General features: G+C 39.3%; 1 protein-coding gene across 1 annotated transcript in view; it reads left to right on the forward strand.

Annotated features, from left to right (window-relative positions):
* BMP5 (bone morphogenetic protein 5) overlaps positions 1-8,566 on the forward strand; it is a 111,111-nt gene extending 102,545 nt beyond the window's left edge. The window contains exons 4-7 of the mRNA XM_075268387.1: positions 2,952-3,149; positions 6,005-6,081; positions 7,075-7,185; positions 8,335-8,566. Of these exons, the coding sequence (XP_075124488.1) occupies positions 2,952-3,149; positions 6,005-6,081; positions 7,075-7,185; positions 8,335-8,484 (536 nt within the window). The 3' untranslated portion in view covers positions 8,485-8,566. The remainder of the gene's footprint in view (positions 1-2,951; positions 3,150-6,004; positions 6,082-7,074; positions 7,186-8,334) is intronic.
* The last annotated feature ends 6,289 nt before the right edge of the window (positions 8,567-14,855 follow it).

Genomic DNA, 14,855 nt, shown 5'->3' on the forward strand with positions numbered 1-14,855 from the left:
AAACCTGGATGGTTATTTGTTTAAGGCTTACATCTATGATTACTTGTGAGTCCTGTCTCTACGAGGATTTTGTTTAATATTGTTTCACATTTGGGATGCAGATGCCCACTAGTAGAGCTCGTGGCGATTTTCCATTGTATTACTGCAATGATAGCTATCTGTAATATTAAACACATTTTTTTCAATGTGTTTTAGAACAACTTTTGAGGACACTGATATTGCCCAGAACGGCACATAGTTTTCTCCAACTACCTTCGGTTTTAAAAGGACCTCTGTGTCCCAGTCCTGTCTAGAACAGCTGCACAGCTTCACATGACACTGTCTGTGTTTCATGTGGACACACAAAGTTATTTGAGCTGCTAAGAAAGAACAGGTTTATTTGTAGAGACCGTCCCTGATGCAATCTAAGTGACTTGTTATATTTTTCTTTTGTTCCAGAGAGAGGTACAAGTGTAATCTAACAAGATAAATGCAGACTCATAACTATGTAACATGCCTGAAAGACACAACTTGTGAGAGAAACTGAACGTAACCGTGATATTTTTAAAGTTTCATCTATCTTAATGAAAATAATTTACATGACATATGAGAAAAATAGGAATACGATTAAAGGGGTTGTCCAACTCATATTTTTATTATTTAATAGTGCTGCTAGTGGAGCGATCTACATAAGAAACAAGTACGCACTGCTCCCCCTTCTGACAGCCGCAGCAGTTCTGTTAATCTGTATGCAGGTCCTGTTTGTACCAGGTTACTGCTCTAGCCAATCACAAGCCTCTTCACAAATGGCCCATCAGATAACACCAATAAAAAAAAACAAAATATGTTTGTTCTTAAAATTAATAAAAGTTAGAATATTTGTAACTTATATTTGTTCAAAAAATGAAATGAAAGCCCTAAGGGTATTTTGAATCTGCCTCAAAATCCTCCTGCAAAAATGTCTCCCATTCAGTTCAATGGGAGTCTCTAATTTTTTTTCCCGCTAGCAATTTTTTTCTGGTAGCAGAAAAAAAAAAAATCACTAGCTGGAAAAAGAAACGACAAGCCCTATCTTCTCATGGATTCTGCGGCTGAGTTAGCCACCGCGTCCACAGCATAAGACTCATTCCCAATTAGGCCCAATCATTCAGGCCTAATCAGGAGCAGGATGCCACCACGGTATGCTGATGCGCTGCATTGGCAACCCATTGGGGCTACCTGAACGTCAAAACAGCAGAGTACCTAATATGTTATTGTGAAGATTGTAGCAACTCCACTGTCTCTTCCTTAAGCAGGCCATACAGTTTAGGTAAGTGTCAGCCAACATTATGACTAACCAACCAACTAATGTGTGCGGGGGAGGGGGGCTTCTACTTCTTTCCTAATGGCAGATGCTGGGAAACATAAAGAAAAGGAAGTTGAAGATCAATTGCCCAATTCCTTTCTTCTCTGGGAGATAAGGTGCTGTCAGATGTATATACACTCTGGCTACACATGCACAATAGTCTCAGTCTCAGTATGGGAAAGAATATTCGGCAAGTGCTGTATTGTGTATGGATAGCATTACTCTCTCTAGTTGTCCAGTCCATTAGAACGGTTGTATTTACAAAGTTAACAATACATATCTAGGCTGCAATGTAATGCTTGAATTCATTTAATCTTGTCCAAATAAAGTATAACTTATATGTAGTCAATTTATGTTAGTTGCACACAAAAATACAAAAAGAAGCATATATTAAAAACATGCTAGAGTGGATGTGCCCTATATATAATTATTATAAAGATGAAAGAGTCATAAAATAGCTATATGCATTAAATCATAAAAGTATAAACCTATGTTCTCATCTTCAGACACATGTCTACTTGCACATTACTCTTAATGCATCAACGCAGTTAACTTTGGTTTTAAAAACACAGCCAAGTAAAGACAATCCCTGTGAATTTCTCCTTCAGGTCCATTAAACGTAATTGTCTTTAATGCTAGTGTGGGTGCTCTACCATTTCATGCAAGAATAAATGTGTTAGAAATGTGCGCTATTGCTAGGTACATTCAGCTTATCTTACAGGTAACCAACCCAGCTGTAAATGTATAAAGCAGCATGAAGGAACATTTCCAGTATGAGAGTATTTATATATAACTGCTTATACCGTGTCTTTACAAGTGCAGAATAAGCAGTGATTTAAAAAAAATATATATAGAACTGCTTGTATATTCTTTATTTTATGGGCCATCAATTCTACCTAATTTTTAGTTTTATTTAGACAAAAAGGCTCAATGGTTTCCTGAACCTCAGGTCTTTTTAACACTTTGAGAACAGAAAGGGAAAAATATATTTTTTTTTTTTGCCGTCGCAGTTGTTTATCTGTTAAGGCTCTTACTGATGGGCGACCCACAATGCAGTTAAGATACTGGTTAATATTATTATTGACAATATGCTGTATACTTATAGAATCCTGACTTTTCTTAAGGTTTACATTAACAACAGGTAAAACTATATTCATATTTGCATCAGAGTCACCATAAGAGACATTATCCGTCACACTCTGAATGTAACTACAATCTTAGCAGTCCTCTTGTCCATTGTTCTGGTCCTCCAATGGAGGGAGGACAGAGAGCCAATAGAATTGAAACCTAATGTCAGGTGACTGAACCCGACGAATTGGGTGGGACAGACGTACTATAGTTGTTCTGAAGTGATATCTTGTTATTAAAACTGTAAATCTTTTTTTTGGCAGGAGACTTAGTACCAGGAACATGTAAAGACGTAACGTTATATTAAGTCCTCATGCACATGATCATATATTTGTGCTTGCAATAATGCAGCATCCATAAATATATGAGGCTAAACTTTTTTTTGTCTTTGCTGGGTGCATGACATCTACCATAAATCTGATCAATCTTTTTATCAACATATTCCATGTCATTGCTTTCACTCATGTCAATATTTCTTTTTTTTTTTCTATTTTTTTAGGTAGAAGTGTCAATGTTAAATCAGTAGGCCTTGTTGGCAGGCATGGCCCTCAGTCAAAGCAGCCTTTTCTGGTTGCTTTTTTCAAGGCGAGTGAAGTCCTACTCCGCTCAGTCAGAGCTGCAAATACAAAAAGGAAAAAACAAGACAAGAACAAGTCTACAGCTCAACATGATGCCTCCAAGATGCCCAGCAATGCAGGCAAGAAAGAAATTACTGAATAAATGACAGTCTTTAGGAAATAACAACCAGTCACAGATAACAACAAATACAAATATAGACTTTTACTTTACGTTGATCACACATTATATAGTGTTTACAGGGACAAACTATCTTATTCAGAAACACTCATGTCCAGTCCCTTGATACTTAGCAATATGTTGTCAAGGTTGTGTTGACTCCCCGACTCTTTGCCAGTGTTTGTTGGCATGTAGATAACATTTGACTGTTCCAATTGATGGTCATAGTTTTCAAGCACCCTGCTATTGGCATTCTAGCTCAATGGAAGCAATGATGCCAGTAATAGGGCAATGTATTGATTGCAGTGATTGCATGCAGTCTGCATGTAAGCAGAGAAGAGGGGTAACTCTCAGAGGGGCATTGCTGGACAGCTAGCGAACAGAAGGGCGAGTAATTATTTTTTCACATTTATTTTATAGGACTTGAAGCTTGTTTTATTTTTTTTTTCACACACTTTAGGTTAAAGCCCCACATACGGTAGTGGCCACAGCAAATAAAAAGCTTCGGGAAAAAACACAGTTGAAACACATTGTGGTTTTTCCCCCAGCCCTTTTTACAAAAAGTTTGCAGAGGTTTCTTCTGCAGACTTTCTGCTACAATTATACCTATTGGGAAAACTAGGTATAATTGACATGTCAGGTTTGGAAATCACAACATTTCCACTGTGCGCATTTTTCTGCAATGTGTGGATGGGATTCGCAGGAACTGCAAAGTGCTGTGGATTTTGCAGCGGTGCTTCCAACACTGACAAACTGCAGCGTTTACCCCACATGGGACCCCATCCTTAATGTAATCCTGCACTGTTCTGTAATTCCCATGTGAGAAAAGTATGTTATACAAATTTCTTGTAATAATTGAACAAAATTGCTATAATCACGAAGGCATATCATCATATTGGTATACAACATGCCTGATATGGCTTTACTTATTACATCCAAACAGATAACACCAGTAGTTGTCATATAAAACGTAATATACATACAGTATTTTATAAATTCACAATTAGCATCAACATCCTGCCGCCTCCCATTGAGATTAATGGGAGCCAGTCATTTCCTTTTTCCGTGAGAGGTTTGTTCCCAAAAAAGAAGCGAGCTGCCCTTTCTTCAGGAGGATTCCTACTATTTTACTTATTATATACTGGCAGCCTTTACCACAATACAAAACACATCTTCATTACACAATGAGCACAGTAAAACTAAATAGACTGGGATAAATCTGCTAGGATCCTCTCTCAATTCTGCACCAACACACAGTTGTACATGCTTTACACTACATTTAATGTGTGGTTTAGACTCTTTTGGTCCTTCATTCAACAAAGGTGCTTGGCCTAGCAGGAAGGGTGAAGTAAATTCGGGGAAAGGTGGCATGGCTTAAAATGCAACATTGTGTGCTACAGTTGCACCAACTCTAAAAACAAAAGAACATGCTGCTGTTTCATTTATTTAATACATACATACATATAATAAAACCCAGAGTCCTGTCAAGTCACATAAAGGGTGGCCAAGCACCATCCCCTGACTAGAAATATATGTGGGCAGACTATAGTATATTATATACTGCCCTAACTAGTGAAACAATGAAATAGAGACAAACAAAGTACACCGATCGAATAGCAAAATCAATGAAACCACAATGAAACGTGTAGAAGAGCAAATTAGGAACAGGGAATATAGCAAACAGTCAGAGGCAAACAGTATAACAAATGCATGGCAATTCAATAAATAGAGAACCCACCCATAGTGAATGTAGAGGACCACAGAGAGGCATCCAGCATGATGCACATTTCCCCTAGCACAGCTTTCACCTAACCACATATTTTTTAGGTTGAGATATTCATTGAGGTATTAAAAGGGTAATTACAGAGATGAGTCACATTATTATGGCCACCAGCCAATATCCAGTGTAAACACAATGTGCGCTACGGACAGCAGCTAGATGGGCTGAGAGTGACTCAATAAAGTATTGGTAAATTGTCTCAGGTATCTGGAGCCAGTCTGACTAAACTACATCCCACATGGGGGAGGAACCATGGAGCAAATACGATGATCACTGTGGTCCCACAAATGCTTGATTGGGTTAAAGTCTGGGGAAGTACGTAGATTAGAGATGAGCGAACACTGAAATGAATGGAAGCACCTGGCACGGCGACTGGCCGCCGGCAAAGTATACGTGCCAGGTGCTTCCGTTCATTTCTATGGGAGTGTGCTGTTCGGAACGGCTGATCCGAACAGTGTTCGCTCATCTCTAACATGGGTGTCTTGGTTGTAGTCTTCCAACCACTTTAAGAGATTTCTAGCTATTATTCTGAAATATTCCATACGCCCCAGAAAAGACAAACAGCTTGTATGGTTTGTATGTGATCTGAAAGGATGGATTAATACCCAAATACTTCAAAGTGCCTTTTATATTAACTAACCAAGCAAACTAACGAAGTAGGCCTTGCTCATCATAATGAGATTCGCCTGTTTATACTCCCTTGTTATATCAATGTTAAGCATATATCACTCTTTGGTTTTATTAAAATTGTCTAAAAAGGCTAGTATGATGCACCATATTTATCACACGATGTGAGCCATTGTGATGAATTAGACATTTAGACTTTAGATTTGCCTAATGTTATTTTATGCTATCTAAATATTACACAGGACTAGAATATCTGCCCCATTAGTTTCAATACAAGCACAAATGCCTGTATGATTCAGTATAACTGGCAACAAATGTAATGTGGAAATTACCATAAGAAACTGTTCATTAAACATAACAGCTCCATGAATATCCCTAAGAAGTTTTTTTTGTTATGTTTGTATGCACAGATTACAACACAAGTGAACAGAAGCAAGCTTGTAAAAAGCATGAGCTCTATGTTAGCTTCCGTGACTTGGGTTGGCAGGTAAGGATGTTCCAGTTACGTTTTCAGTCCCATTTTCAGTATTTGTCATCAGTAAAGCTAACTAGTTAAAAATGTTAGAAACTGAATTAGAAATATCTTTACTTAGACTTTGCTTTTTCAAATTAGATTTATAATAAATTTCCATATTATCTTGAACAGGGTCAGACTGTACTGTATTTGTATTACAACCTTATACACTAACACCACCAACTGCACCACCCACTGTGCCCAAGATGGGGGTTAAAGATGTTGTCCGGAAGGGTACAGCAATATATCTAATGTATAGCCCAGGAGAACACCACCAAACAGTTGCAATATAATAATAATAAGGAAGGAGAAAGCAGATGGGCATAGGGAAAGAGGAATACATTATATTAAAAGTTTACTTTTAATAATGCATTAAATTCTATACCCTGTAAAATATAAAATATACATAACAGGATGGGTAAAGAAGGGCTAGGGAGGTGTATTGGAGCCCTAATTTATATAATATCACCTCCTTCCCACTATGTAATGAGGGACATAGTAATGTAATATTACATAATTGTGTATCTCCCCAATTTATAAATTGTATATAGTGGTAGGGAGTCAACTGGGAAAGTAGAGGACATATGTGCTATATAACCTTATCTCACATATAATGGTAAGCAGCCCCTTAAAATTGCAGGACATATATAGTGAAGTACTGAACTGTATTGATGTGAATAGTGTAATTTAGTTGTGAATAGAACACTCCTATTTAGCTCCAGCATCAGACTGAGCCTGCCTTCCATTATCTCCTGCACTATAGCCATCTGTAGACTGAGTCAAGTAACCTGCAGACTCAAGATGGATATAGCAGGAATTTTCACAGTAAAAATAATTTTAATAAACAGGGAGGGCAGGCGAACAGCCTGGTAAGAGCAGAATGAAGCATTTCTCTCTGATAAGATATAACCTGTACCATTCATGTATGCAAAGGTTTTTGAGACAGTCTTTGTTGCTTTGCCATAGGACTGGATTATTGCTCCAGAGGGGTATGCAGCTTTCTATTGTGATGGGGAATGTTCATTTCCACTTAATGCTCATATGAATGCCACAAATCATGCCATAGTGCAAACATTGGTAAGTAAATGTAAACTACACATAAAAATACAAAACCATCTTGGTAAAGTTAGATGTTAGATTATTATTCTGGGCAAGATTTAGAAAATTGACTAAAAACTCAAGTTTTTAATTAGCTGAGACCCCATGTTGCGGAAACACAGCATTTATTAATACAGATTTTGCTGCATTTTTTGAGCCAAATCCAAGAATGGCTACTAAAGGAATGGGAAATATATAGGAAGTTCTTACACTTCTCCCTTCTACTCAATCCACGCATGGCTTTGGCTCAAACAACCACATCAAAATCTGCAACAAAAAATGCTGAATTTCTCAACGTGGGGTCACAGCCTAAAGCTGAGGCCCCATGTTGCAGAAAGCAGCTTTTTTTGTTGCAGATTTCATTACAGTTTCTTGAGCCAAACCCAAGAGTGGCTACAAAAGGAATGGGAAATACATAGGAATATCTTATACGTCTATCTTCTACATAATCCACTCCTGGCTTTGACTCAAGAAACCACAACAAAATCTGCAACAAAAAAAATCTGCATTTCTGCAAAGTGGGGTCTTAGCCTTAAGTTGTCTTTTGTCTTACTAAACCAAAAGCATCCAACAAGATTGTGGTCGCCTTGGGTTTCTCTTTGGTGGCTCTGGTCTGTTTGTATGTTATATTCCCGTATTCAAAATCTGTTATGATTTATGTTACTTTGCAAAAATCATACAGTTCATATGTGTATACAGTGCTTTTGTACACAGCTACATACTGGAGTTCTGAAAAGTAGATCTCCCCTGATGCATTAATGGGGTTATCCACTTTATAATATTAGGATTTTTCTTAAAATGGGCCATCAATATTAGGTCTGTGAGGGTCCAGCACCAAGTACCCTAGAAGATCAGTTGTTCCAGGACATCTCGGCTCTCGGTACTGTTTACATTCCAGGAGCTGCACCATTCCCTTGTTGTATAAAGTGTAGTGATAGGTTTATGTAGTGCAACACTGTAGCCTTTCTAGAGGTTTTCAACAGTCGATGGTTAGATTGTTTATATCATAGCCAGTAATACTATAGTATTGTAGTATGGCATAGTATTCCATAGCAAAATCCCTATGCTTCTATCAAATTCCTCTTATTAATATAACATGTAAACAATTCTTTTTATTCCCTATTGCAGGTCCACCTCATGTTTCCTGAACATGTCCCCAAGCCATGCTGTGCGCCAACAAAGCTTAATGCCATCTCCGTTTTGTACTTTGACGACAGCTCCAATGTTATTTTAAAGAAATATAGAAATATGGTTGTAAGATCATGTGGATGCCATTAAATTCAAAAAAAGCTCCCACACCACATTATAGGTTACATGCAGAAAACTAGCTAGAAAGTAAACACATTTCTAATATGCATCATGATACATATGTACAGTTTTATGTAAATATTAGAATTTTGTAATTTATTTTGATATAAAATTGCATTAATTAAATGTGACAGAATCTGTGTTACACAATTTATAAGAAACACCGACATTTTATTTAAGTGAGTCAGGACAAAATAAAATTTTCTATTTAGAAACAATCATCTGTTTTTTTTTAGGCATATACATTGCTATTATTTAATGATAACTTAGTAAGAAATCCTTTTCACTCATACAGCTGTTTTGTAGTATTTATTTAGAAAATAACAATAAAAATTTAATTATTAGTCGTACCTAGTGCATTCTTCATCTACTGTATTAAAAACTATCAAACATTCCTTGGGGTTAGAGATTTTGTTTAAATTACATAATATTTGCTTTAAAAAGTCCATCAATGCATCTTTAATTCCAGTATTCCAGTTACAACAAGCTACTGCCATCCAAAGGATAGGGGATAACTTGGAGGGGGGACTCCAGTCCAGGGGACTCCTCAGTACAGAGCTGGCCCTTCTAATCAGCTTGTTGAGACTATTCCTATCCCTGGTTGATATGCTACTTCCCCAGGAGACCACTTAGAAGAAGATGTCTGATGCCACTACAGAGTTGAAAAAGGCCATAAGTAGTGCCCCATGGACTCCAAAAGCCCTCAGCCTCCTAAGCAGGTAGAGCCTGCTGTGGCCCTTTCTGTTCAACGCCTCCAGGTGATCAGCCCAGTCAAGCTTATTATTGAGCAGCACACTCAGGTACTTATAGCTGTCGATTATCTCAATACCAGTCCCCTGGATGTTCACTGGTTTTGGAGGATAACTGTGCTTGCAAAAGTCCACCACTAGGGTTGAGCCGATCTTGACTTTTCAGGATCAATTTTAAAATCCGATTTCTGATCATTTTTCATTCGAACCCGATCTCAATCCCAATTCCAATCCCAATGCAAGTCAATGGGATTTTTTTTTATTAATTGGAGACCGGATTTTAAAAGCAATCCTATTCACTATACAGCATGTAATCTAACAATTGAACGCTTTAATTGTTAGAATCCACGCTGTGTAGTGAATCACTAAGTAGCCAGAGGATTTTTTTTAAGCCACAAGCCCCGCCTTCCTAGCTCTTTAAACACTAACCTGGGAGGTGGTGGCAGCGAGGCGAGAAGAGCAGCGTGGAGCGGCAGAAAGGCGAAAAAGAAAACCAGGCACTGCAGACCAGCCATCTCTGGAGGTAAGTAGCTACTAGAGATGTTAGTTTAGTCTCCCATTAGAATGAATGGAGGCAGCCTGCGCGCAGGGGGTTAAGGCTGTGTGCCGGCTGCTTCCATTCATTCCTATGGAACCGCAGCGGAACCTTCACACTCAGTATACACTCCACTCAGAATGAGCAGAGCGTATACTCAGTGTGAAGGCTAAGTAAAGCATTGTGGGAAATATTACCGATCTCGATCCCACCTAAAAAGATCATGTTAGGAATTCCGATCGTGAAATTTTCTCGATTGCCAATCGGAATCCTATCTTTTCCGAACACGATCGCTCAACCCTATCCACCACCATCTCTTTGGTCTTTCCAGCATTAATCGTAAGGTGGTTCCGCTGGCACCATTCCACAAAATCCTTGAAATTGATCATTTGTTTTATTTATTACTATTTACTTACTACCTACCTACTAATTCCACACTTTACAGTGACTCAATTCAATGTAATAAGCAAAAGTTTAAAAAGTGATAAGTTCATTTCCAAACTCTAAATGTTTTCCACCTCAGCTTTGAGACAAAATCTTTTCTCTGTAACCCAATTTAATAATGTCATGGTGTTCACCACCTCAACTAGTGTACTGGCATTAAACTATTATATAATGCAAGAAGCATTAGCAGAACTGTATAAATGTACGGGTGCAAGCCATTTAGAGTACAAACCTATATACAGGTAGGAGTATTTTCACTAGAAGAATATTCAAAGTACTTAGATTTATCCAACAAAGTTTCATCTATACAATAGTGATTGAAAATACTCCATTAAACATGTCAAGGGGAAAACTTCTTACTTTTTTTTGTACTGTGAATATAATGGAGTGCTGCCAAGTCTTGTATTTTTCTGAATTATTGATACTATTTTCATAAGAAATATTAACCCCTTCTGCCACAGTCATTTTTTTTATTTTTACTCTCTGCCTTTTCTCCATTGGGCTGTATGAGGGCTTTATTTTCACAATACAAATCATAATGGTATCATTTAATATTCCATACAATGTACTAGGAATTAGAGAAAAGTTGCGTTTGCGTTCTCTGTGCAGCAAAAATGACATGTTACCAATATTCTGTAGGTACAAACAATGACATTGATATTAAATTTACATAGATTTTTGTGTTTTAACATCTTTAAAAAAAATACAAAACTTTGAAAAATATTCTGACATCCATAACCTTTTTATATTTCCATATACACGACTGAATAAAGTGTTTTTTTGTGGGGCCAGATGTAGTTTTTATTTATACCATTTTGTGGAATGTCTGATGTTGATCGCTTTTTCACATTTTTGGGGAGGTAAAACGGCAAAAAAAATGGTGGTTTAGCGCTTTTCATTTGTTTTCTTGCTACATTCACTGTATAAGAAAAATATTTTTTTAGAAGTTTTAGTTTAGGCATTTTCAGATGTGGTGATAACTAGAGATGAGCGAACAGTGTTCTATCGAACACATGTTCGATCGGATATCAGGGTGTTCGCCATGTTCGAATCGAATCGAACACCACGTGGTAAAGTGCGCCAAAATTCGATTCCCCTCCCACCTTCCCTGGCGCCTTTTTTGCACCAATAACAGCGCAGGGGAGGTGGGACAAGAACTACGACACCGGGGGCATTGAAAAAAATTGGAAAAAGTCATTGGCTGCCGAAATCAGGTGACCTCCATTTTAGACGAATAGTGGATTTCAAATCCGGGTCATATGAGAATGTGAACTTTGTGACTATGAGACAGGGATAGCTGTACAGGCAGGGATAGCTAGGGATAACCTTTATTTAGGGGGGAATGTTATTAAAAATAACTTTTTGGGGCTCTATCGGGTGTGTAATTATGATTTTTGTGAAAATAAACTTTTTCCCATAGGGATGCATTGGCCAGCGCTGATTGGCCAGAGTACGGAACTCGACCAATCAGCGCTGGCTCTGCTGGAGGAGGCGGAGTCTAAGATCGCTCCACACCAGTCTCCATTCAGGTCCGACCTTAGACTCCGCCTCCTCCAGCAGAGCCAGCGCTGATTGGCCGAATTCCGTACTCTGGCCAATCAGCACTGGCTAATGCATTGTATTGGCGTGATGAAGCAGTGCTGAATGTGTGTGCTTAGCACACACATTCAGCTCTACTTCATCGGGCTAATAGAATGCATTGGCCAATCAGCGCTGGCCAATGCATTCTATTAGCTTGATGAAGCAGAGTGTGCACAAGGGTTCAAGCGCACCCTCGGCTCTGATGTAGCAGAGCCGAGGGTGCACTTGAACCCTTGTGCACCCTCGGCTCTGCTACATCAGAGCCGAGGGTGCGCTTGAACCCTTGTGCACACTCTGCTTCATCAAGCTAATAGAATGCATTGGCCAGCGCTGATTGGCCAATGCATTCTATTAGCCCGATGAAGTAGAGCTGAATGTGTGTGCTAAGCACACACATTCAGCACTGCTTCATCACGCCAATACAATGCATTAGCCAGTGCTGATTGGCCAGAGTACGGAATTCGGACAATCAGCACTGGCTCTGCTGGAGGAGGCGGAGTCTAAGGTCGGACCTGAATGGAGACTGGTGTGGAGCGATCTTAGACTCCGCCTCCTCCAGCAGAGCCAGCACTGATTGGTCGAGTTCCGTACTCTGGCCAATCAGCGCTGGCCAATGCATTCTATTAGCCCGATGAAGTAGAGCTGAATGTGTGTGCTTAGCACACACATTCAGCTCTACTTCATCGGGCTAATAGAATGCATTGGCCAATCAGCGCTGGCCAATGCATTCTATTAGCGTGAACTGAGTTTGCACAGGGGTTCTAGTGCACCCTCGGCTCTGCTACATCAGATTGCTACATCTGATGTAGCAGTGCCGAGTGTGCATCAGATGTGTAGTTGAGCAAAACTGACTCAGCACTGCTAAGTCTCTGCATTCGCATAGGAATGCATTGGCCAGCCTTCGGCCAATCAGCGCTGGCTCTGCCGGAGGAGGCGGAGTCTAAGGTCGGACCTGAATGGAGACTGGTGTGGAGCGATCTTAGACTCCGCCTCCTCCAGCAGAGCCAGCGCTGATTGGTCGAGTTCCGTACTCAGGCCAATCAGCACTGGCCAATGCATTTCTATGGGGAAAAGTTAGCTTGCGAAAATCGCAAACTGACAGGGATTTCCATGAAATAAAGTGACTTTTATGCCCCCAGACATGCTTCCCCTGCTGTCCCAGTGTCATTCCAGGGTGTTGGTATCATTTCCTGGGGTGTCATAGTGGACTTGGTGACCCTCCAGACACGAATTTGGGTTTCCCCCTTAACGAGTTTATGTTCCCCATAGACTATAATGGGGTTCGAAACCCATTCGAACACTCGAACAGTGAGCGGCTGTTCGAATCGAATTTCGAACCTCGAACATTTTAGTGTTCGCTCATCTCTAGTGATAACTAATCTGTATGTATTTTACTTTTTAAAAATTTTTAATGGGTAAAAGGGGTGATCTAAGCTTTTAATTTTTCTTTAAAAAAATAAAAACTTTTTTTTTAACTTTTATTTTTAGACATCCAAGGATTCTGATCACTGTATTGCTAAATCCATAGAGGTCTATTATAGGCTACTTATATCTAGATCTTGTTTCAGGGATCAGTGATCATCATGCGGCGCTGGTAAATAGATGTCTTTGTCATGGCACCGAGTCTCCACTGTTTAAAGATCCAACTTCCACCATAATAGTAGAATTACATTTGAGAATCTTTTTCACAAATGGCATTATCTAAAAACTGGTGAATTTCCATTAAACTACTGATTTGCTGACATTTACTCCTTATCAATGATACCACATGATATGAATGCCATAAGATCCTGCAATGGGTACAGGCTCTAACAATACCTGTCCTAAAGGTTATATAGTTGTATTGCAGTCCATGGGACCTGTAATCTTCTCACGGAGGGGAGCTAATAAAATAGTTAAAATAAAGTTTTTAAAATATTAAAAATATCAATGAAATTCTAAAGAATCTAATCATCCCCATTTTCCTATATTTGAAATACAGGTAAATAACAACAAAAAAAAATTATACAGCCCCATGTATGAAAATGCCGAGTTTGTTGATGTTAAAAATATATTTATGGCAAATGCCATAGCTGAAAAAGAAATTAAAGCGCCAAATTGCCAGGCTTTTTGCCATTTTGAATCCCATAAAAATTTGATTAAAAAGTGATCAAAACATCAGACATTCCCTAATATAGTATTACTAAAAAGTACATTTGGACCTTATGCATCCCTATACAGAAAAATATAAAAAAGCTATGGATGTCATAATATGGTGGCTTGGTCAAAATACCATGAACTGTTGGTAGAATTAAAGGAATCCAATAATTGGAATCTCATTTGTTTTTCTCCCTAACACGTAGGAATAGCCTTAAGAAAGACTATTCTCCTACCTTTAGATGTCTTCTCTGTGCCGCCGTTCCATAGAAATCCCTTCTTCTGTATGCAAATGAGTTGTCTCGCAGCACTGGGGGCGGTCCCCAGTGTTCAAACAGAGACACCTCTATCTTCGTCTGGAACGCCTTTCTCCGTTTCTTCTTCCAGCGCTGGACTTCAACCTTCTAGGCTTGCACAGTTAGCTCTGCTATGGGGCCTGGGAAGAGCCGACTGCGCATGCCCACGGCCATTTTTTTTGTGGCCGCTATGGAGTACAGAGAATACTGAGCATGCTCAGTATCTCTGTACCGGCATCAATTATGTGTTAGATGCCAGTGAAAGCTAACATAAGGGCATCCCCCGCCCGCTCTCCCTTATGTTAATAGTTGAGAAAGTTTTTGACACGGTAGCTAGGCCAGGGGGGTCCTCGAAGCTGGTGGGGTTATGGAAAATAGTTGGTATGGGGGGGCCCCATGGGAGGGACTGGACTCCCCAGGCCATTTTGGAAATCAGGGCAGGTTGTGGATTTTGGGATTGTGGAACTGAGGCTGAGCACCAGGGAACTATAACAGCGTGGTGCCCCCGAACTAGTAAAATGGCTGGGGGTAATACAATATGGTATGGGTCAATTTATGACCAGAGTTGCGGGCTTCGAGGACCTCCTGCATTGGTTGGTA

Source organism: Leptodactylus fuscus, chromosome 3 (genome assembly GCF_031893055.1).
Source record: "Leptodactylus fuscus isolate aLepFus1 chromosome 3, aLepFus1.hap2, whole genome shotgun sequence".
In the NCBI taxonomy this organism is placed as follows: domain Eukaryota; kingdom Metazoa; phylum Chordata; class Amphibia; order Anura; family Leptodactylidae; genus Leptodactylus; species Leptodactylus fuscus.